This window comes from Heterocephalus glaber, unplaced genomic scaffold (assembly GCF_053883595.1).
Source record: "Heterocephalus glaber isolate CG9 unplaced genomic scaffold, H.glaber_assembly_v1.0 deba00001504, whole genome shotgun sequence".
In the NCBI taxonomy this organism is placed as follows: domain Eukaryota; kingdom Metazoa; phylum Chordata; class Mammalia; order Rodentia; family Bathyergidae; genus Heterocephalus; species Heterocephalus glaber.
This window is the reverse complement of record NW_028258324.1, coordinates 14,403,830-14,428,454: the sequence shown is the minus strand read 5'-3', so window position 1 is coordinate 14,428,454 and position 24,625 is coordinate 14,403,830. Positions and strand designations below refer to the sequence as shown.

General features: G+C 39.4%; 1 protein-coding gene across 1 annotated transcript; it reads left to right on the top strand.

Annotated features, from left to right (window-relative positions):
- Positions 1–7,185: 7,185 nt before the first annotated feature.
- A4gnt (alpha-1,4-N-acetylglucosaminyltransferase) lies at positions 7,186–15,270 on the top strand. Its single transcript, XM_004835152.4, has 2 exons — positions 7,186–7,615; positions 12,187–15,270. The coding sequence occupies exons 1-2, from the start codon at positions 7,205–7,207 to the stop codon at positions 12,784–12,786; spliced, it is 1,011 nt and encodes a 336-aa protein (XP_004835209.4). The 5' UTR covers positions 7,186–7,204; the 3' UTR covers positions 12,787–15,270.
- Positions 15,271–24,625: the final 9,355 nt, after the last annotated feature.

Here is a 24,625-nt window from a genome sequence, read left to right as displayed (position 1 = left end):
CAAGACCCTCACCTAGGGATCTCTCAGTTGGCCAAGCTAGGCAAAGCTTGGGCCATTCTAACTCACAAAAGGCTCTATCTAACTTTTGGGGTTTTATCATAATACTATAATTTCCAGTAAAACCTTTCTTAAAAATTCCTAAGCATGCATTCCAAAATAGTAGGATGAGATGTTTCTGTCCCCACGATCGGGCGATCAGAGTGTTGGTGTGTGTATGGGTATCCTTGTACACAGGTGCAAGACAAACAAAGGTGGGGGACCACTTGCTCGCCTGTCTGGCTGTGGGCCTCTTGGCCATTGTAAGTTCCGTTCAGGCTAAGGTGGGCTGTCCTCTAAGCTCACCATTGTGCATTTGTTAAACACGACCACACACAAATTCTGTGACTTGGGGAGGACTCTTTAAGCTCAAGCGCTTCCTCCCTGTCTTGTTTCGCAGCTCGTTCCACACACTCTCCTACCCAGAGCTCTTTTCACTCACACATTTATTCAGAAGTTATCACATTCCCTCCCAGTGACCCCCTAACCGTAACCAAAACAAATGAAAGAAGCTACCTCCCCAAATGGCAAAGCACAAGGGGTGATGGGGCCCCTGCACTATTTCTGCCCAAAGTTCACAAAGTGAATCAAAACAAATGGGAGGAGCTATCTTCCCGAATGGCAAAGCACAAGGAGTGATCAGGCCCCTGTGCTGTATTTGCCCAAAGTTACAAAATACAAATTCACAAGGCAAAACCGAAAGTTAACGACTAGGGGGTTTCCCGGCGTTTCTCACCCAGCAAAGGAAAGAGACAGATGAGACACCAAGAGCAATGGCCCTCCTTCTGTCATCTTCCATCTTGGGTTCGGGTGACCCTCAGCTGGTGAGCGGGTCTCTGTGTCCTGTTGGGGAGCCTAGGAAATTAGTCCTGGTTAGGGAACCAAATATTCTGGAAATAGTGGAAAGAAAATACACGGAGACACAGAATTCGGGTAAAATAATAAAATTTCTACTCGTGAGTGGGCGGGACCACCAGAAACCAGTCTGGTTAGTATCCGCTCCCCTTTGTTCAGCGTTTCCCTTTTTATATCCTTTTTAGCCATTATCTCATCTCTAGTGGTCTTTGATGTGTAAATACAATTCCAGTTCCTATTTACAAGTCACAGATACAAGATAGGCATATGTACATTGTAAATTCACCCTGGCATTGCAACTTTGTTAGGTTAATGAAGTTACTCGTTAAGGAGTCAGAATACCTTCACCTTAAACAAGGAGAGTTATGGGAAAACCAAATCTTAAAAGAACACATTACTTATTTTGCTTCTACAACTACCTTAATATTCAGTCTATTAAGTTATCTAAAACTTTTCCCTATCACCAGAGGACTTCAATTTACAAAGCTTGTACATGAGAGGAGAAGAGACAGAAACATGAAGAGTAATAGCCAGGTGTGGTAGTGAATACCTGTAGTCCCAGTACTAGGTAGGTTGAGGCAGGAGGATGACAAGTTTAAATTCTACCTGAATGACTTACCCAGAGCTTGTCTCGAAATAAAAAAAATTAAAAAGAGTGGGGCTGTGTCTCAGTGGTAGTGTACCCTTGGGATTGATCCTCAGTACTAAAAAAAAAAGCACCTCCATGTTTTCTGACTTGGGTGACTGGGTGCTTGGTAACACTTAGATAGAATAAGGATCTCCATCTGAAGAAATAAGACATAACAGGGCAATGTATGCAGTAGGTCAAGGAGGGTGGGAATGGAAGGACAAAAGGAAGAAAAGGCAGAGGAATCTCAAATAGGAGAGCAGTTTCACCTGTTATACTGGCATTTATCGGTTGCAGATAAAGTTGCCCCTTCCCCCTGAGGCCTGGTCCTGATTCTTAAGGATAGCTTCAAATATCATCCATGGCTCAGAAACAGATTTTTGTGGAAACACGTATAAGTTTACCATGGAGTTTCTATTTTAGCTTAAGCTACTATAACAAAATAACACTGACTGGTTGGCTTAAACGTCATCTATAGCATTCTTATAGTTTTGGAGATGCTGGCAGATTCAGATTCTGGTAAGGGATCCCTTCCTGGCTTGTAAATACCCACTTTCTTACTGTATGTTCACATGTGTTTTCCTTGGTGCAAATGTGGAGAAAGAGAGAGAGAGAGAGAGTGGGAGAGAGAGAGAGAGAGAGAGAGAGAGAGAGAGAGAGAGAGAGAGAGTGATACTCTCCCCTTCTTGTAAAGGAATCTAAATATAATCACCTCTCAAAGGCCCCACCTCCAAATACCATCCATTGAAGGTTATTAGGGGATAGAGTTTCAACCTATGAATTTCAGCAGGACATAAATACTCAATCCATAGCAGTTTCTTTCAGCCATACTGAGATGTTCTCTCATTAACAGTCTTTATGACATCCTGTGACATGTGGACAAAGTACTGGTGGTTCTAAGATGTTTCCGATTCTTTACAGGATGAAGGAACTTTATAAACTCTGGCTTATAGAATGTAACCAAATGTAAAGTCCCTTCAAACAGTCCACTCTCAGAAAGAGTCTTCTGTAGGGTTTTTGTAGGCCTTGTTTTTCAGCCTTTTTAAGTGGATTCCTGAGGCACAACTTGTTTGCTGAGAACAATTTTTCTTATCTCTGCCTTTATGCCCCATCAACTCTTTTATCCTCAAGTACATTTAAAAAAGGGTGGGGTGATCATATGTGTGAATACAATAATTTCCAGAACAAATACAGAAACATATTCTTGGTAGTTAGGTAAGGTTTTGTAAACAGAGGCATGTTTAACTAGTATGGCCAAGCGAAGAACAAAAAGCCAGAAATACAAAGCAAGGACCATTTTATTGGAGTCAGCCGCACTACCATTGCGTCATGAGGTACTAGGAGCACTTTATTGGAGATGTACACTAGTTAAAAACATTTCTACTAGACAAGGAGATTTTTTTTACTCTGCCACTAAGTTATTGATTTTTTTGTAAATGTCTGTTTTATTCTGGATGGAATGCTGATAATGTCATTCCTCGGTACATATCCATTATTCTGTGCTTTCTCTATGGCTGCCCGATGCTATGCTATGGATTCTTTCTCACTCCACAGTGAAATGTCTCTGTCCTGGCCTTTTCCCTTCATTTATATCTAACCCCCCAGCTTTTGATCCAGCCACAGAAGAATGGGGAGAAGGAATTGGCAATATTGATAAGATACCACTGTGTATTATTTTTCCTCTTTTAATGGCTGATGCTTCTACAAGTTTATGGATTCCTTTTGCTTAACAAATGTGTTAAAAACTGGAACTGTGCTGCCAAAGCCTCCAAATCAAATAGGACAAGTATTGCTGGCTTGAACATTTCCTACTTGTCATAAATCTGAGTTGAAAGAAGCTACAGAATTATGAGGTGTGCTTTTCATGTGCAATTCAATTCAACAAATATTTATTGTTAAGAAAATTCCTTTAACTTTCCCTGCCTGATACAGCAGGTCCTTTATAGAAAGAGGGAGTTTATCCTTAAACACTTGACTATTTGTACTTGAAGTTATCATAAGGCTGAGGAGGTGGGGAAATATCCTTTCCAATCCTGGAGCTTTCCCCCCCTGCTCTGCTTCTTTATGTTAGCTCCAAACATCCAAGGAACAAAACTGTAAAACAGAAATAAGATTGGATTCAGAGATTTTTTTTTCCTATCCTGTTTATTTACTTGGGGCTATACCAATCCACCTTTCCTAAGAGCTTGCCAGTCAGCAGCAATTACTCAGGGTTCATAGTGTGTTGTACTGACCAAATTTGGCTGTTAAAATGGAGAACTCTCTCACCTAAAGCAGAAATTCCTAAGAAAGTAGACAACACCTGGATGCATAAGTGACTGTCACTGTCTGAGTGTTCAGACCCAGCCATTCATTGCTCAAAGGCAAGTACCTCTTTGTACATCTGTAATCACATATCTACATTAGGTTCTTAGGAGTTATTTGGCTGGCTGGGGGCCTGGGATTATATAGTAAAGAAATTTGAACGAATTTTGAACAGAGTGTAATGTGCAATGGAGGGTCAGGGCAGTGACATTCCGTAGGGAAGGTGATATGTAGAAGGAGATGTAATTGGCATCCAAGTTTAAGGTACTGAGGCAATGTGTAGCCCCAAGATTCAGAGTTCCCTGAGGCCCATCCTTGTAGCCTCTAGGGATCTATGGAATTTAAGTTAAGATCTGCTGCTGTGAGACCCACTTGAACCAACAAGAGATTGGTGTGGTCCAAGCCACAGGCACGGCAGAAAGGATACTAGAAGGAAGGAAAGGCACCTCTGCTCTTCTCACCAGAGGGAAGGCAGAGGTTATGTCTGCGGGCCCTTGGACATTCTATGTGGAGTGGCTTAGACAAGAGGAGGCTTTCTCAGAAAGACTTGGGAAGGCCATCAAGCAGTGAGCCTAAAAGGCCCCAGATAGCTGTAACCGGGCTTCTGGATACATCTCACCAACTCTCACACAGGTTGAAGAATTCCTTCTTAAAAGTTCACTGGGAAATAGATTTTCTTCATCTGAAGAAATGAAAAATTTAATATTTTTATCAGGGAGTCCAGATACCATCTACATTTGTATAATTCCCTTTCTTTCCTTTTTGCCTTAGTGGAAAGTGAAAGTTGCTTCCTTGGATTAGAGAGCACTTTCATTCTCACAATGAGCCTGAGGGCAGTTATTTTCTCCACTTACAGGGGATCTGAGATTTTTCCTGGTGCCCTTAGCCTGTGAGAGATGGTGGTGTGACTTACAAGCCCAGCAGTATTTCCATCATTCCCTCTACTTAGTTCAACAGGACCAACCACTGTGCTTAGGATTTCATTGTATGGTCACATCATTCCTGCCTGACAATGAGTATTAACTTCTTCACTGCTTTCTGCCTTGACCATACATTCAGTGGCTTGAGCCCTTAGGCAAACAGTTGGAAAACACTAAGATGAATGACTCACCTAAGATTTGGGTACAAGGAATGTGTCATTTCTACAAATGCAGCTTTCTAGTTATCCCCAAACAGAGAGAAAGAGCGCTGATCTCCCCTCCCCTTTGTAGGCAAGAAAAGGAAAAAACCCAATGTATTGAATACTAAAGATCTTTGGAAAGATGCCAAAGCTCACTGAGCTCAGAATTGATGAGGTCCAGAGGAGGAACTGAGCTCCAAAAGGAAGAAGCATGTGGGCAGACAAGAGTTGTTTCTGGGATTCCCAGGAACAGTGAGGACTAGAGCCTTCACCAAGTAGGGCAACTTTAACTCCCTTAATGTAGGTAGGGCCTGTTATGTCAGATGGACAGTCTGCTTAGACAAGGACCTCCCTGTTCACCCCCAGAGCATCTTGGGGGATTGTGGATACCTGGTCATGGCTGAGGGCTCTGGACTTGAGGACAGGTGGTTTCTCTGAGTGGAGGTTCATTCCAAAGAGAATTGCTGAGTGCTCATTTCAGGGGCAAAGGGGAAAAGCCCATGGAGAGTGAAAATACCTTGGGAGGTGTGGGGATTGGCATATTAGTTGAGGGTGACAAAGCTGTCTCTTTGAGACTAGGAGGACACTCGTGCGCTGTAGGGGGGAATCAAGGCACAAGGATACTTCTTGCCGTCACTATAATGGACACTGGGGAATCCATTCTCATTCTAGATCATGGGGCCTTTGGACTAGTGGTGTTTGTCTGCTGCTTATTTGTGGTGATGGGCTTTTGTTTCTTTTAACCAAACCTCAGATTTGCAAAGGAGGAGTTTGATCCATTTATAGGATTGTCTGGTGAATAAACTTTCCCAAATATCTGTCCAAAACTTTAAGCTAAACTGACTAGGTGCAGTATTTATTAGCTCCAGAGTTATGCTATGATAGTTTCCTCTAGGTGAAATGATCCCCTTAAAGCACCATGATAGCTCCACAAACAGGGTGGATTAGTGTGTGGGTTACCTGAAAAATCTTATGACTTCCCTGTTGTATCCGGGGTTTTGTTTTAGGGGGACTTAGTAAAGGGAGGAGCTTCCTAGGAACTTGTTGAATTTAGCCTTAATCATCTACCAATGATTTACTTATCCCCGTATTGTTCAATTGGAAGATTGGGTGGTGATTTATCAGAAAGTATACAGGAAAAACTTCTCCTCATTTGTAAGACCTCAAATACTGACTGACTGCAAGTCTCTGCCTTCAAGGTAAGCTCTGTTTAACTGGTTTTGTGTTTTCTGAAAAAGTTACATGAAATGTGAAAACTAGATCTCCAAAGAATTGGAACCGCTGTTCTCCTGGAGTTAGCTCCAATTAGAGCTAACATTTATGGAGAGGCAGGCAAGGTTTTGCTGGTTCAGAGCCTGGATTGGAATCATAACTTCACTAGTTGCAAACTATTTGATCTTGGCAACTATTTAATTTTGTAACCTTCAGTTTGTTTCCTTGGTTAATTTTCTTAGTTATATTAGTTTTCCAGTAAATTAACCTGGAATGTGTAGTTGTGATATAATATTTTCTGACACTGGTGATACTTTTGCCTCCTCTAATACTTATATTCATAGTAGAAATTTCTCTTTGTTTCACTGTATTGGTTAGGATTATTGGAATGATGTTGAATAGTAACAGTGATAATGGACATCTATATCATATTCTTGATCTTGACTTTTGTTTAAAATGCTTCATTTTAAGTAAGATGATTACTATATGTCCTGGTAGACATCATTCATCAACTTAAGTTGCTTTTGGTGTTTTTCCTTTTTGGGACAGTGTCTTGCTATATAGTTCAGGCTGGCCTTGAACTCACTATGTAGCCAGGCTGGCCTCTAACTCATAGCAATTTTCCTGCCTCAGCCTCCCGAGTGCTGGGATTATAGGCATACACCACTATGCCTGGCAAGAAAGTTTTCTTATACTTTAAAAAATATCATAAATGGAAGTCAAATTTTATTACATTTTTTGAATCTATTGAGCCAAAATGATATAATTTTTCTTCTGTATACTTCTAAGACAATTCATTAACAGTTTTTGTATTAATGAACTAATTATTTTTCCTATATGAAACATCCTTAAATCTAGGATAACCCTAGTTATGATAAATTTTCCTTTTTAATACTACTGGACTTGATCATATTTCATTTAGGATTTCTTTCCTCTCATTTCATAATATTCTTATATCATTTTTTGTGTGCTATCTCTATCAAGCTCTGTGAATGTGAATTTTAATGAACTGTGTTGATTAAAGGAGAGCTTGGGAGAGAGCAGTGGACATGTTGAAGGAGCTCCAGTTCTCCCTGTCTGTGGTCCTGCTGCTGGCCTGTGGCTTCCTTTACCAGCTCACCTTGAGGTCCCGCTGCCTCTTCTCCTGCCTGCCTTTCTCCAAGTCCCAGCAGGGACAGGATGCCCTCCTGAGCCAGGGACGAAGCATTGTGTTTCTAGAGACTTCGGAGAGACTAGAGCCGCCCCCACTGGTTTCCTGTGCTGTGGAGTCTGCTGCCAAGATTTATCCTGAGCAGCCCGTGATCTTCTTCATGAAGGGTCTCAAAAACTCTACGCAGCTGCCCTCCAACTCCAGTTACCCAGCCTTCTCCCTCCTCTCAGGAATAGACAATGTGTTCTTCTTCCCTTTGGATATGAACAGGCTGTTTGAAAACACACCCTTGTTTTCATGGTACACTCACGTAAGTGCTCAGGGAAACTTAGAGAACAGTGTTGGGAGGAACCAACAGCAGACCCACAGAAAGTGAGTCTAGCCTACTTCCTGTGTAGATGGGAAAACTGGGGCTAAGGACTCAGGGTAAAGATGGGACTAGCACCCAGGCTCTCTGACTCTTTCTACCTCCTTGAAGCCTTATTTAGGTGAACAAGTGAGACTTAGATTATGTTTGGGCTGGTGTCTTGCTTCTAGCTTTCAGGATTTAGCTTAATTGGGAGGCTATTTTTAACTGAATGAATTTTTAAAATATCTTTTCTAGATGTATGGGATAGTTATTTTTCATTATAGTTTTAAACTCATGTATATTAAACTGTTTTTGTATCTTAGGCAGAAACCAGGCACATGAAAATGATGTAAGTAGAAAATTCATGAAGGATCAGTGGAATGGTACTATTGAGATTGGGGTGTACTAAAATATGATTGAGAAATTTCCAGAGCTCTTAGGAATTTTGTAATCCTCATCTTAGCAGCATAGCATAATAAGAAAATAATATTTCTCTCACTATCAAGTAATACTTAAAGAAATTATAATACAATCACTCAATGATTCCACTAAGGAGGTTTTATGATTCTTTATCTGACATTTTATGGTGACTGTGATAGGGAATGAAACCCCCTTCACATTATAATGTCACTATAATGACTTTGACCTTATAACTACTACCAACATCTTTTGGAAAAAAAAGATCTGAAAAGACAACACACAATTACAGTAAGTACTTGAGCATGATTAGATTAGAAGTGAATTTAGTGATAAGAATGTTAATTTTATAAAGTTATTTTTCAAATTAAAAAATAATTTAAGAATTAACATTAATGCTATTTTCTTGCCACATACAGTCCTATCTAAATCCTAATCATAGGCTAGACCAAATGTCAGGAAACTTTTTTTTTTCCTGTAAAGGGCCAGCTAGTAAATATTTTAGGCTTTGTGGGCCAAGCAGCAAAATATAAGGTTATTATTTAGGTTCTTCTATTAATTTCTGATGGCTGCCATAACAAATTGTTGGCTTAAAGCAACAGAAATTGGTGAGGTGAAACAACAGAAACTTATCCTGTTTGTTTTGGGGGCCAGAGGTCCCACATTAGCTTCTCTGGACTGATACCAAGCCATGGGCAAGGCCATGTTCCCTACAGACTCTGGGGGAGACTTGCCACTTACCAGCTTCTGGTAGCCACAGACACTTCTGGTCCTATAGCCCATTCTTTCAGGCTCTACCTCCATCTCCAAATCCCCCCTTTTTCTGTGCATATAAAGTCTCCCCCTACCTCTCTTTTTAAAGTACATTTATGATTTTTTAGGACTTACCAGGATGACCCAGGATAATCTCTGCATCTCAAGGTTTTTAACTTAATCACATCTGCAAAGATCCCTTTCCCATACGAGTTAACATTACAGGTTCCAGGAATTGGGACCCAGGTATCACTGGGTGGCCATATTTTTGCTTCCTGTAGAATTCATATAAAAAGAGAGAAAACTCCCACCCTACTTCATTAACCTGAGCTCTGGGTGGGCTGTCATGGAGGGGTGGGCATGTCTTCATTCAGTTGCTGTCAATCAAAGACATTTTCTGGACTGAAGTGTAGGCCTGAGGGTAGTGGTCTAGTGGGTCAGGCAGGTAGGGGTGGGACTTGGGGCAGACTCTGGGGTTAATTTCACTCTTGATCCCAGTGACTTCTAGATCCCAAAGTGCCCATCTTTTCTTCTGATGAGGCTGGAAATGTCAAATTGGGACTTGTTAGAAGAAGGTGGAACAGTTTCAATGGACTGAATTTCCACTTCCTAGGTCTGGGCAGTTGCCAACAGCAGGGTTCTTGGCAAGTAAGTGGCAGGCCAGGAACGCAGGTGCTGGGAGTGGAGGGGACACACCAGCTTGGTTCCCTTAGCTAACCTGCTCCAGGACTATACCAGTACTTTCCATACCTGGGTTAGACTAACACTATCTAAATAGTGTTTTGGTCCTTGGAAAAAGAAATCCCTAATCACATTATTTGGGGAGATAGTGCATATGACATCCTTTTCTCACAGATGAATCATGGCTTTGTATGGATCTGAATGAAATAAACTTTAACTTGATTCAGCTCATTACTTCCTAAATTTATTCGAGCATGAAACCCTCTTCCAATGTGACACAGAAATAATTTATTGGAATTAATGATCCATGGAACACAGCCTGGGTTGCTCTGAGCTGCACCTAAATTTTATAGGTTGGGTTTTAGAAGCAAGGTGGACCCTGAGATGCAGAGCCCCTGAGGGGCTGTTCCATCTCAGCCTGCATAGCACTATACTAGGCTGTGTATCCACAGCGTTCACACCACGATACTCTTGTGGTGCTGGGCTGTGGCATGTTCTGCCCCATTTAGGCTATCACTGAATAGCCGGGGGCACCTATTAGGGCAGATCGAAAGTGGCATCATTTGCTAGTGACCACTGAGTTTGCCACACTGATCCGTGCAGTTGTAGCCCCTGAAGATGGCCAGGGATGAGTACTGTGGGCATCAGGTGGGGATGGGCAACTGTTCTTTGAGGAGCCAGTACCCCAAACCTCTTTCTCATCTTCACTCCTGTTGGATCTCTTGTGTTTTAGACTGATGTTTACTCTAATGCTCCTCTGGGTCTGTGTGGCTTTTATATCCTAACACACACTTTGCTCACACTCTGCTCTGGAGGACAGAAGTCCCACACTGGTTTCATGAGTCAATACCAAGGTATTGACAGGGACACATTCTCCACATTCCCTGCAGAGACTCCAGGCAAGAATCATTCCTTGCCTTCCCCTGAAAGTCCACACTTCTAATTTTTCACCTGAAAAATAAGAACATCATTAACCTATCTTTAAAGATTTATGTAAATTACAAAGAGCTTGGAACCAAGTTATTGCTATTTATGAGGTCTTCAACAATTAGAAACAGTATTATTTTTAACAACTTGTGAAGATTTCTGGAGAGTTCTAGTTGACCTACTCTCATTTGACTTTATAGAAGAGCTTTTAAAGAATGTCTATTTTTTGTCAAAAGCCAAGGGTGATTGTTTACTCCTTTAATCAACATTTAAATTCAAAAAATATATTTTATTTTTTTGTACTTGAGATCTTAGCATTCTCTATAAGAACACTGATATTTATACTGATTTATTTTTATTCATTTTGTTTTGCTTACTTTTTTTTTCTTTTTCTTGAGACAAGGTCTTGCTTTGTAGTGTAGGCTGGCCTTGAACTCACTATGTAGCCTAGGCGGGCCTTGAACTCATGACAGTCCTCCTGCCTTAGCCTCCTGAATTCTGGCATTACTGTTTTGTTCACATTTTAACATTTGCACTCTTCTATAACCCCTTTCTCTCCCAAACCATATTGAATCCATCAGCAAAGCCTGACCAGCTTTATTTGCAACATGTACCCAGAATCTGACCACTTCTCTCACCCAGATTATCACCCTGGTCCAAGCCACCACTATCTCCTGCCTGGATTATTTCACAGCCTTCTAACTCGCTTCTTTGCCTCTGTCCTTTGTCATCTCCCACTCCTTCCCCAGATTCTTTCCCACACAACAGCCAAAGTGACCTTTGAAAACTAATTCATATCATCACTCTTTTCTTCTAAACCTTTCACATCATTTCAAAGCCTCTCCTTCTTCATCCTTACCCTTCTCTGTTTTCACCATTTGCCTCTCTTCCTTCTCTAGTCTGTGTCTGCCACACAGCCATTGTGCTTCTGCCTCAGGGCCCTTGCACTTGCTGTTTCTTCTACTTAGACCAGATATGGCCATGGTTCACCCACCCACTTCATTCAAGTTTCTGCTGGAACCTAATGTAATACTGTGCTCCATCCTGCTCCTTTATATACTTTCTCATGCAGCTTTAAAAAAAACATAGTCTTTATCAACAAAGTACAAATTTGTTTATTGTCTGTTCCTTCCTTATAGGGATTTTTGCCTATTTGTTTACTGCCATATTCTTAGCAGCTTTAACAGGGGTTGGCACATAATAAGTAGGCCCTCAATGAATATTATTAAAGTAATTAATGAACAAATAAGGGCATGCATGCATTGATTTAAGATTTTCTTTTACCAATTTTACGAATTTCTTTTACCAACTGATTTCCCCTCTAATTCCCTAGTTTATTTTTTCTTTCAATTTTCTGCATTTTTTGAGGACTTTTCTTTTTTGGTCCTTCCTTCACAGTTTCATGTTTGTGGTTAATATCGACCCACATTGAAGAATGACTCATACACTTCATTGTGCAATTCCTGCTGGATTTATTCTTTATCTTTCTACTACTTTAATTAAAAAATTAATGAAATCTTTTTAAAAAGCTGGTAAAATATTTCCCTTGATACTGATCCTTGAAACTTTTTATTTAAAGAAAAATTTGAGGTTGGGGTGGAGGTTAGTTGGGAAAATTTGTGAACTAGGTCTTGTAGCTAAATAGGTTTTGAAGAAGCTGGGTTGCTTCACTCCTCCCCAGCTACTCTGGGCCTGGCCTGCTGGGCCACTCCTCTGTCTCCTCACTTGGGGCTGATCTGTTCCTGTTTCCTCAGATCAACAGCAAGGTAGAGAGACACTGGCTCCACGTCAGCTCCGATGCATCTCGCCTGGCCATCATCTGGAAATACGGTGGTGTCTACATGGACACTGATATCATCTCCATCAGACCCATTCCCAAGGAAAACTTTCTGGCTGCACAGGCTTCTCAGGTCTCCAGTAATGGGGTGTTTGGGTTCTTACCCCGTCATCCCTTCTTGTGGGAATGTATGGAAAATTTTGTTGAACACTACAACTCACACATTTGGGGTAACCAAGGTCCCCGTTTGATAACGAGGATGTTGAGGGTGTGGTGTAAACTCAGAGACTTCCAAGACCTCAGTGACCTCAGGTGTCAGAACATTTCCTTCCTACATCCCCAAAGATTTTATCCTATTTCCTATTCAAAGTGGAGGCGCTACTATGAAGTTTGGGACCCAGAACCAAACTTCAATGACTCTTATGCCCTGCATCTGTGGAACCACATGAACCAGGGGAAGAGGACTGTGATTAAAGGAAGCAACACCCTGGTGGAAAATCTCTATCGCAAGTACTGTCCGACAACTTACAGGCATCTGGTTCAAGGCCCAGAAGGGTCAGTGACCAGGTCCAGGTAACAAAGAGCCAACACTGGGTTGTTGCTGCTATGTGAAACTGGATGCCTCCTGGTCTGCAATACTCTCACTGATCTCCACTGTATCCAGAGGTTTGTGGCTTACCCACTAGTCAGGATTAGCTTTCCCTGTCTATAATAGAGCCAGCCCAAATAACAGTGGCTATGAAGCACAGAAATTTATTTCTCTTTTATAAAAAAGAAGTCTGAAGGCAAGCAATTCAGGGCAGGTATGGTAATAGTGGTCACCTGAGATCCAGGGTTGTATCTTTCTGCTTGTCATTCTCAGTGTCCATAGCCCATGGCCCATGTATGTGCTGGACCTCTGGCCCATCATGTCTGCATTTCAAGAGGTAGGATGAAGGGAGGAAGAAAAGTATATCCTTTTTTATTTTATTTTATCTTATTTTATTTTTTTATGGTATTGGAAATTGAACTTGGGTCCTTGCACTTGTGAGGCAGGTGGCAGAACCATAGAGCTAAATCCCCAGCCCTACCCTTTTTTATTTTATAAAGGCTTCTTGCAAGAACCAAATAAGTGCAAGTACCCTTTCATCTGGCATCTCTCTGGCCAGAATGTAGCTGCAAGAGAGGCTGGGTGTTGGGATAATGCAGCTAACACTTTTGCTACATGTTCTAGTCAACACTGTAAGATTGTGTTTGGACTTGTTAGAGCATTGACTGAGGAAAAAAGAGACTTTATTTCCAGTCTTGATTTTGACATTTGCAATAGTCTATTTTCTCTTGCTATAAAGAAATACATGAAAATGGATAATTTATAGAGAAAAGAGGTTAATTTTACTCACAGTTTTGGAGGCTGAAAGTCGAAGTTCAGGTGGCTCCATTGGCCTGGCCTCTGGCAAGGATTTCTTGGAGGATGGCATCACAATAGCGGGTGCACATGGTGAAACAGAGTGGCTCAGGGCCAGGGTTCCTCCTTTCATAACAGTTCACTCCTGCAGGAACTAAGAGGAGACCTATGAGAACTACATAGTCCTTTCTGGGGCAACACCCTCCAATAACCCAATCACCTTCCACTAGGCCTCACTTAAATATTCCACTACCTCTTCACATTTTCACATTGGAACCCAAGCTTCCAGCACATGAAGCTGAGGGAGACACCAAACCGTATCTAAACCACAGAAACATTCATTAATGAATCAGTTGATAAATATTAATCAATCCTTTTCTCTGTGCCAAGAACTTCTTAGGGGCAGAAGATACAGTTGGATCAAAAGACAAAATTCCCAACACTTAATCTTAATTGCTAGACACTTGTCCCTAGGATGTTCTTTTCCCCTCCTCATTGTGCCATTCCTTACACTACCCCTTTCCAATACACACATTTGCCAAAATGGCTTTAAAAGCAAATTACCAATCCAAACTATTTAAAACTTCTGCCCCTTTTAGAGTCATATAAAAATTTGTCTCCTTTATTTCTAAACATTATGTTGCACACCATATATATATATATATATTTAATTTTGTAATTAAAAAGTAAAAAATAATTTACCTCCTCTTTCAGAAAGTTTAAATATTAATACTCATCAGCCAAGATTTTCTAGAACTTTCCTTTTGATAGTTTGCCTTATGGAAAAAATTTTAGATTTTTCTCCAAATATAAAAATATGATGGCTTATTAAATACACTTGACCAATTCCTTTTATTATAATATTTTTCACTTGGAGAATCACTGTTTTTATAGTATTATTAAAAAACACTCCAAGTTTGAGCCCCGAGTTTTTTCTAAAAAAAGAAAAAACAAAAAAACTCACAAGTCATATCTCCCTGCCACAGGCTTATGTATTGCTCTGGAATTTCTGATACCCTAGTCAGGTTCTGAGGCCTCCCCAGTACCCCATGACTGAGCTCTGGATTGTGTCCCTGGAAGATCTGCTGGTTTTCAGCTCTCCACAAGTGAAGATTACTAGGGTTAGCCTGCTCAGGCAAGCAGAGTCAAAGATGTTGACCACATCATTTCCACATCTAAAGGATAGTTCTTCAGGTAACATTCCAGACCACTAAGGTTTTGAAGGGCCCAATTAGAAATATTCACATGTTTCAAAACATATTAAGTGTCTTGTGATAAGACCAAATAGATTAATCCATGTGTCATGTTTCTTATGCTGTACTGTGATTATATGAACTTACTGTGGCAATAATGATAACTTGATGCTAATAGGAACATTTGCCTGGTGGTAAAATAAGTTTTTGATTAATGAAATGTGGGAAAGAAATTAATAAACTATTATATAATAAATGTAGATTGGATTGTAGAAAAGAGTAATTCAAAACATGATAATGATGTTGGGGAAAATTAGTCAACATAGTTTTCATGTTAATTTTGGTAAAGTTGAGTGTTTCACATCTTTAATTGGCAGTGCATATTTTCTTAGTCTATGAAATATCTTTTGTCTATTCATCTGTTGTTTATTGATTTGTAACCACTCTGCATATTAATAACACTAATATGTTATTTTTATATTACAATTTTTTGTCTGCCTTTTTAAAAAAATTTCACTTACTAGGTTTTCACCATATATGTTTTAAAACTTTATGTAATTCAATCTCTCATTTGTTGTTTATGTCTTTTGAGTTTTACTCCATGGTTGCATATGTGCCAACTGCCCTGATCATATAACTTCTAAACTAACTGGCAAGGTTAATGTGCTTTACTGGATGATACTGTAATAGGAATCCTTAACCCATGGAGCATAACACTAATTTTGTCATAAAGGCTCATAAATGTGCTTCTGAGAAATACTCAATTGAGTATTTCTATTGATGAATTATTAATTTTAGTTTTATGAGTTTTATTATATTAAAAAATAACAGGAAAAATCATAAAAATAAAGTATTGCATTGTTAATATTTATTCTTTATAAAAAAGCATCAAAATTTTCAACATCAACTTTTTTTTGTTTTTTAAAATATTTTTTATTTTTTTATTTTCCCATTAAGTTTATTGGTACATTTTTGGTATAAAATGCAGTTGCATTCATCATTGGGATCTTGTACCATTACATGAGTCTCTTGGTTCTCATTTTTTTCCCCTTCCCCTGCCCTCCCTTCACCTCCTCCACCCTTCCCTATTTGCAAAGACTTTGTTTCCATTTTTTTCCTTTTCTCATATTTTTTCTTTTCTCTTTTTTCCTTTCCCCTACCCCTCCCACTTCCCTTGCACCTTTAGACCTTTTCTTCCTGTTACACAATATCAATTATACATTTTAAAAAATTACAATATCAAGATCTAGGAGACATTACCACAGATTTTACAGAATTTAAAAGGATATAGAAAGCATATTTCAAAAATCTGTTTTGAAATAAATTTGACAACTTCTAAGAAGTACCTTGGAAGACAAATTCATGAAACTAACTCTGGAGGAAATATAAAATTTGAATAGCACCTATTAAAGAAAGTATATTCCTAGCTTGAAAACCTACCTCTATGACAACAGCAGGCTCATATACATTTTAACTGATAAATTATATCAAACAATTAAAGCAGAAAAAAGAAGGAACACTTCTCCCCTCATTTTAGGAAATCAACATTGTGCTAATCCTGAAAGTAGATAAAGAAAATAGAAGAAAAAAGTATGAACATAGATAGAAATTTGTTTAACAAAACAAACTATTAGAAGTCAGATCTGGCAGGATGTAGAAAGTGGTTTTGTTATAGGGATGGCAGTGTTGGTTCAGCATTGGAAGATCCACCCCCAAAAGTCATCATTTTAACAGAGGAAAGGAAAAAGCCATATGATCCTGTCACTAGTTGGAGAAAAAGTATTGCACTAAATTCTACAGCTGTTCATGGTAAAAGTTATCAGGAGACTAGAAGAACAGAACCTTCTCAACACATTAAAGACGTACTCCATGCTTCCAGCGAGAATGCCTTGTATGAATGGAGAAGATACAATGCTTTCTCCTTAAGGTGGGGAACAAGGTCAGATATGCTTACTCTTTATCTGTCCATTAATCTTTGAAACCCAGGCCCAATCAAAATAGTCTGGCAATAAAACGACACAATTAAGATAGGATTGGCAAGGTAGAAGCAAAATCTTTATATGTAGATGAAATGATCATCTACAGAGAAAATACTAAGAAATCTCTAGGAGCCCCTAGAACTTGTATTTGAATTTAGCAGGATTAGAAAACACAAGGTATATATAAAAATTCAGGTCTGTGTATACTTGCTATAAATGAAGAATTGGATATTGAAATTTAAAAGCTAAGTAGGAGTACAAAGGACCTAGAAAAGTTAAAAAAAAACCAAACAGTGTTGGAAGATGTTTAGTACCTAATTTTAAGACTTCTTCTAAAGCTACAGTAATCAAGGCAGTGTTGGTGTGAGGAAAGACATATAGAACATTTGCATAAAACAGAGAATCTGGAAATCTATGAACCTAAATATGAAAGCCTAAAACTATAAAACTTTAAGAAGAAATTATAAAGGAAAATGTTTATGAATTCAGGGTAGGCAAGAACTACCTAGTATACAAAAGACATGATGTATAAAAGAAAAAATTGATAAATGAGATTCCATCAAAATTTAGAACTTTAAATGACATCATTAAAATGAAAAGTAGTCCTTAAACAGACCATATTTACAATGCATATAACCTATGACCAGAATATATAAAGAACTCTTACAGCTCATTAATAGACAACCCAATTAAAAAGTAGACATAAGAAGATGATAAATAGCCAGTACAGCACAAGGAAAGGTGTGCAACTCTAGAATCAGAAAAATACTAATCAGTACAATAACAAGATTGAATTATACACTCATTAGGGAGATGAAGTTAAAAGTTTTGAAAGCCTTGTCCTGACTTTTTCTTTTTGTTGGATTCTCCCCCTTTGCGTTTAATTTGTCACCCCCAATGGATTCATTCTGCTGGGTTTCCTGGGGTTGTGATCCTCATTGTCTTTTCCTAGGGTATTGTCTAAAATTTTTTGGAGTGCCGGTTTGGTATTCATGAAGTTCCTGAGGTGTTCTTTATCATGAAAGTATCTTATTTCTCCATCAATTTTGAAAGAGAGTTTTGCAGGGTACATCAATCTGGGTTGGAGGCTGTTTTCCTTTAGGGCTTGAAATACATCACTCCAAGCTCTTCTTGCCTTGAGGGTTTGCACTGAGAAGTCTGCTGTGATTCTGATGGGCTTTCCTTTGTATGTGATTTGTTTCTTTTCTCTCACTGCTTGTAGAATTTTGTTCTTCTGTTGGGTTTATGGAATCCTAACTATTATATGCCTATGTGTAGATTTTTTTTGATCAAGGCTAGCTGGAGTCCTATATGCCTCACTTATCTGTATGTCAAGTTCTTTCCCCCTGCTTGGGAAGTTTTCTGCCATCACTTCTGTGAACAGTTTTTTATGTCACCTGCACTCTCTCCTGTTTCTTCATTGACTCCAGTCAGTCTTATGCTATTCTCCTTTGCATTGTCTAGCAGCTGCTGGATTGATTTCTCATGTTCCTTTACAATTTTGAAGCAATTTTTTTTCCTGATCACTAGTTGCAATCTTTTCTTCTATATCTGAAATTCTATCTTCACATTGGTTCATTCTGCTGTGCAGACTTTCAATGGAGTTTTTAATCTCCTGGAAATCTGTTTGCATCTGTTTTATGGATTCCATTTGTTTCCCATGTTGGGATTCCATCATGTTCCTCAGATCCTCTATTTTTTTATCTGTGTCCTCTCTAGATTTATTAATCATGTCTTGCACCATGAGCAAAATCTTTGCTGTTATCTGAGTAATTATTTCTGATTTCATTTTTCCCAGATCTTCTTTTGTTGCCAGTTCAGAGAGTCCAGGTGGTTGAGTATCAGATTGTTCCATCTCGTTTGCCTTTGAGGTTGCTGTAGGTGATCTGGAAGTCTGTTTTTGAGGCTTGTTTTCGTGTCTTCTCATTTCCACAGGGGGGAGGGGTGCTTCTGGTGCCCATGCAGCTCACCTTCTCTGCCCTAGGAGCTTGGCATGGTGGCAGGGGGGCTTCCTTCTGGGTTCTGGGACTGGCTCACCTTCTCCGACCTAGGAGCTTGGGATGGCAGTGGGGGAGCTTCCTTCTAGGTGCTCCATTAACTGTTTTTTGGTGTAAAAAGTCTATAAAAGAACAACACAAATAAATTCTTTTATAAACTACAAGGAAAATACCAATAGCACTTTACAAAAAAATCTTTACTTCAATTACCACACTTAAGGCAGTCTGCACACATGACAACAGCATGTTCTATACATATGTATCACTTACACTGACAGAACATATTATTTGCTTTCCTGGCCTTTTTGTAGGACACACTTGACATATCACTGGTCTTACTGTTTTATCATAAGTTTCTTATTATTTTATACAATGTGTAGTTAACAGGAACATAAAATATCAGTAAAATAAAGTTTTAAATTCTTTTTTTTTTGGTACCGGGGATCGAACTCATGACCTTGTGCTTTTGAGGCAGGCACACTGCCACTGAGCTAAATCCCAAGCCCCTTAAATTCTTAATATGTATTGTGCATTTGGAATAAATGTCAACATTTTCACATCAGCTGTTTATTTGCTTACAAAACCTAAGAGATAACATAAGAAATAAAAACCTATGTGAACTACAATGCAAACACAAACAAAAGTCTACCACAGAAATAATTTTTGCTTCAACTGTCATACCCAAGGCAGTCTTCACACATGACAACTCCATGTTCCATGCACATGTGCTTAGCTTTCCTTTCCTATGTGGCAGGCCATTCTTGTCACCTCTCTTCTCTTCCTGTTTTGTCAGGAGCTTCCTACTATATTGTACAACATGCATTTAGCAGGGAAATAAGATATCAATAAAATAAAATATCAAATATTTAATAAGTGCTTAGAATAGACATCAACATTTTCACATCAGCTGTTTACTTGCTTACAAAACCTAAAGGGTAACATCAGAAATAAAAATCTATGTGAACTACAGTGTCAACACAAACAAAAGTCTACCACAGAAGTAATCTTTCTTCAACTTTCATGACCAAGGAAGTCTTCACACATGACAACTGCATGTTCCACATATAAGTATCACTTACACTGATAGCACGTCCCTTCTCATAGGGCACAGTTGACATCTTTTTTGGTTTTCCTGTTGTCATAGTAGTTCTTTGTGATGCTGTGATTGTCTGTTCACCTGTCAGCTAATCTGTGTTCTCCACAATTTTTTTTGTGTAGTTCCCTGGGCAGAAACATTTTGTTTTTCCTCTGCTGTAAATGATCTCTTACGAGCTCCAGTCCCAATCTTCTAAGAAAATTTCTCCATGATATTTTGAACTTGTTATTTTCTCTGTAAACTATCAAACTATTTGTGCCACACATGTTTGGGATGGAGTAAAACACAACCTTTGGACAATACTTTGTGTTTCAAGTGACATCATAGTTGCTGCATAACTCATCAACAACATCTACTCCACCTTTGATTTTATTGTAGAAAGTTTCCATCTCAGGCTTCCATTTTGCCAAGGCTTCCTATAAATATTGTTATCATGATGCAATATTGACATCAGCAGTACCAGTTTGTTTTTCTTTGCCATATATGAGGTCAATGTTATATCTTTCTGAAATCCAAAGATTGTGCTACTACAATTCTCCATTTTGAAATTGCAATATTTCATTTGGAATTTCTGCTTCATTCCTGCATATATAGTTCCTGCACTGGTCAACCTGTACTCTGTTAACAAATATAACATCAACTGGAAAGCGATGAACCAATTGTTGAATGTCACATTCCTATTAGTTTGGGAGATGGGAACAACAAGTCTGTTCACAAAATCATTTGATTTTTTACTGTACAAATAAGGACCTGATGGATGAGTTTTAGGACAAATGTCTAAATTGAAAGCATAATAAGTCTTTGCATCTACAAGGGCATAAGTTTTTATGCCATATTTTGACTTGTAGCTTTTCCACAAGTCTTTTACATTCCTGCAATTACCATGAGAAATCCCTGCTAAGTACTCCAGACCTATGAATACTTTCAATTCAGCTAGTGAGATGTCATAATAAATACATTGTTGAATATGGTTATTGGTGCATACAGAATATATTACTTGCATTTCAGCCTTTGTGTATTTCACAGCATCTAGTAGCACTTCATCTATTATAATTTCCAAAATTGAATAGAAGTGCTGGCATTTTGTCCAATACATTTCACCTCTGCCAAGACCCTGACTGTATTTTCAGACCTAGTTCTAACACTGAATTGTTCCATTTGGTTGCATGGTCATTTTGTAACATTTCGACTAGTTAAATATGTACTCACGTTGCTATTTTCTTCGACATTTGAATCAAGGAGGTCTGCATTTCCTGTGTCTGTATCAGTCAATTCTTGCTCCATTTTGTTGTCACAGGAACTTTGGCTCTCATAGCCAATGCCAAAGTCACCATCATCATCATCATCATCATCATCATCATCATCACCCATACTACTCTTCTGTTATGAAAACATGTATTTTAACATAATGGATCATCTTCATCATTCATGCAAGAGTAATCTGATGAATCATTTTTTACCTCCTCCAAAACTTACAAATCTGGTTTTTCATGTACCATTATACTGAATTGGGCTACTTCTACCAGAAAAATCAAAAGAAAACTTTTTTAAACAAATCTTGGAGTGGTACAGGTCTATTGGACTCTCTGTGATGCTTGGGTAAACATATACAAAACCAGTTACACAGAACCTAAAGGGAGTAAAAATCACATTTTGCCACTTTGCACATGAGCACACACCTTTCCATTTGTCATACCAAGTGGGTAAACACATAGATCACTTCCTGTATCCTTTAGAAAAAGGTACGGAGATGCACATCCAGCAACTATTATGCTAAAATACAAATTTACAGTAGAAAAGTGAGGGATGGGGCTGCTGGACCCAGTATCCAGTATCATGTTCGTTAACTTGGGGGTTTGTGAATAAATTTTGGCAGCCTGTGAACTTATATCTCTATTTTTACTATTAATTAAAAAGTTTTTCCTTCAATTATGAATGTGGGCCACAAACCACAGTTATATTACTAGTACGTATGACTGTGTCATTATTTATTGATCAGAGATGTTTATCACTGGTATTTTTATATCACATCACAGGTACCTTGAAATATTACTTATGCTCTCACTGCTTTTAGATCAAATGCTAGACTTTGTCATTTAATGAATTCATAAGCAAAAATATCATAATATTACATTGCTGTTTTCTAATATTTTCATAGCTCTATTTTCAATGTATTTGCCAAAGGGGAATTACTAAAAAGGCTAGAATCCCAGGCAGGAAGTTGCTGGGGTAGCTCATTTTAGGTCCTGCCCCTGTCACTGCCAGCCAGTGAGAGTCTGGATCACAGCCAGCTAGCCATGCCTTAGGTTTGTTTCTTCATTCAGAAAGTGGGGCCTGTTTAAGTTTATTCTGGCCCTGTAGAAGAGACCTTTTTCCTAAGAAAGAAATTCTCTTCTGCAAGTACACAGGCTTCCTTCAAAGTGATCTTTTCAGTGAATTGGCTTGGATATGGGCTCTGCCTAAGAAAGAGATTCCCTCTCCGCTCCAGCTAACTCTAGACATGGAAGTGCTCAGGCCTTTTGTTGCCAGGTCCTCAGATTTTTCAAAAGAAACCAGCAAACAAGATTTTTATGTACAATCACACTCTGACTATATGCCTGCTTAACTATACACCAGCCCTGTGAAAACTCAACCACACATCTTTGACCTAAAATCACCTCAAATGCCCTGGATTTCCCTTCAGGAAAGTGGGATTAGAGCTGGCTTCTGAGGTGTGGTGCCAACAGTTGACAGCAGGTAACACTACTTCTGTGGACTCCCCAGGTGTGTCCCACTATTTCCTGACATGTCCTACAGTTTAGAAAGGGGAACAAGATCTGAGCTGCTGGGTCAGAGGGCAGTTGTTTGGTGCTGGGCTGAGGATGAGGAATAGGGGCTACAGGAAAAAGAGAAACTTCAGATATTGAAAACCCACCCTCCTGTCCTATAATTCAACAATAGCCCAGGTGCTCAAGTTGTCAGGAATGTCTCCTGCTATAGGCAGTCAGGGTCAGTCTCCATTGGCCTATTCCTAGGTCATGAACTATCTGTGGTTCCCACTGGTACTACCAAATCATGTGTGTGTGCTGTGGTATCAGAGAGTGACAGCTGCCCAGTACTGAGTGATCTAGTCCCCAATAAGCTCTTGGTATCCTTAGAACTAAAAACAGACTTTGGCACATAATATGCACTCAAAACTTCCCTATATTGGATGCTGAACCAAGGTTTAGGAAGGGAAAGAGAGTTCCATCTGTGATAGGTCTTGGTTAGCTCCAGATGGAGGCTTTGGCTTTTGGGTAAAGTAGATCTGGGTGTATGTCAACTCGCTTGATCACAACAACCTTGCAAAAAAGGACACTCCATTTGTAACGTGAGAAAATTGAGGCTGATGGAAATAATACACAGAAACATGTGCACAGGTACCCTCAGAGACACTGTTGTGGTTTAGGTGTAGAACGTCCACCAAAAGTCTCATGTGTTCAGAGGTGGGACCTTTAGGAGGTGATTGGATCATGGGGGTGGCATACTTACCAATGGATTAATCACTGATGAGTCCATGGTTGAATGTGCTTTTAGGAGGCAGGACCTGGTCGGAAGAGGTGGTTCACTGTGGGCATGACTTAGAAGGGTATATCTCCCTCCCCATTCCTCCCTTCTCCGTCTGCTTCCAGGATGTCACGATGTGAGCAGCTTTCCTCTGCTAGACTCTTTTACTATGCCCTTCCAGCCTTGGAGCCAGGTCACAATGGACTGAATCCTCTAAAATCAATGAGCCAAAATAAACATCTTTTTAAAGTTGTGGGTTGTAGGGAATAAGGAAAAGGGACATTGGTAGAACCTCTGCAGTAAGTCCTAGTCTCTCGGAAGCCACAGCAGCACAAGGTGAATTAACTTATACAGGAAAGGTAGAAAGGTAGAAAAAATGAGACCTGGAGAAGAAGCTGAGTTTTGGGCCAGAGCTTGCTGCACCTTTTCTTTTTTTTTGGTACTGGGGATCAAACTCAGGACCTTATGCTTGCAAGGCAGGCAGCAGAACCATTGAATTAAGTCCCTGGCCCCTCACCTGCTGCACTTTTTATTCAGTACATCCAGAGAAACAAATGTAAAAAATGACTTGCAGAGAGTTCAGTACATCACCTCGGGATAAACAAAGTGTAACAAAAGACTGGGGGTGGGGTGGGGTGGGGTGGCAGAAATCCAAGAAGAATGAGGAACTATGCATAAGAAAATTTGTTTCCTCCCAGGATGTCTCCCGCTGGTGTAATCTTGTCCTGGAGAATCACAGCATCATTAGATCATTGAGGTCTCAGTTGTGACGAGAGGCCAAAATGAAATTATGTCTCGAAATGCCATACCTGGCCTGTAGGCAGGAGAACTAGGCCTAATCAAACGATTTTTCCCTAAAGTTATGTAGCATTGCTCCCAACAGTGGGTGTTAAGTATTTTGTCCCAGTGATGAGAAAGTGACCAAGACAGCTACTTTTTATAAACCTCAGGGATTCAATGGGAAGTGAACAGGAAGCAAATACTCAAGTGATTTTATAGATATTGTGAAATATAAAGGGTACATCACTGATTGCCCAGGCTTCAGCTGAGCCTGGAGATATTTTACTTAATTTGATTCTCATAACACTTATGCCAGGTAGAGTTTATTTTTCCTTTTTTTCTTTTTGTGGTACTGAGAAATGAACCTAGGGCCTTTGCACTGAGCTATGTCCCTTGCTCTTTTTCTTTTTTAAATTTTGAGATGGTGTCTCATTAAGTTGCTAAATTACCCAGACTTGGTTT

Excerpts from the sequence above, each read along its gene's own strand:
- A4gnt (XM_004835152.4), top strand. The coding sequence starts at position 7,205 with ATGTTGAAGGAGCTCCAGTTCTCCCTGTCTGTGGTCCTGCTGCTGGCC. Across the intron at positions 7,616-12,186 it reads TGTTTTCATGGTACACTCAC|ATCAACAGCAAGGTAGAGAG; the intron begins GTAAGTGCTCAG and ends CTGTTTCCTCAG.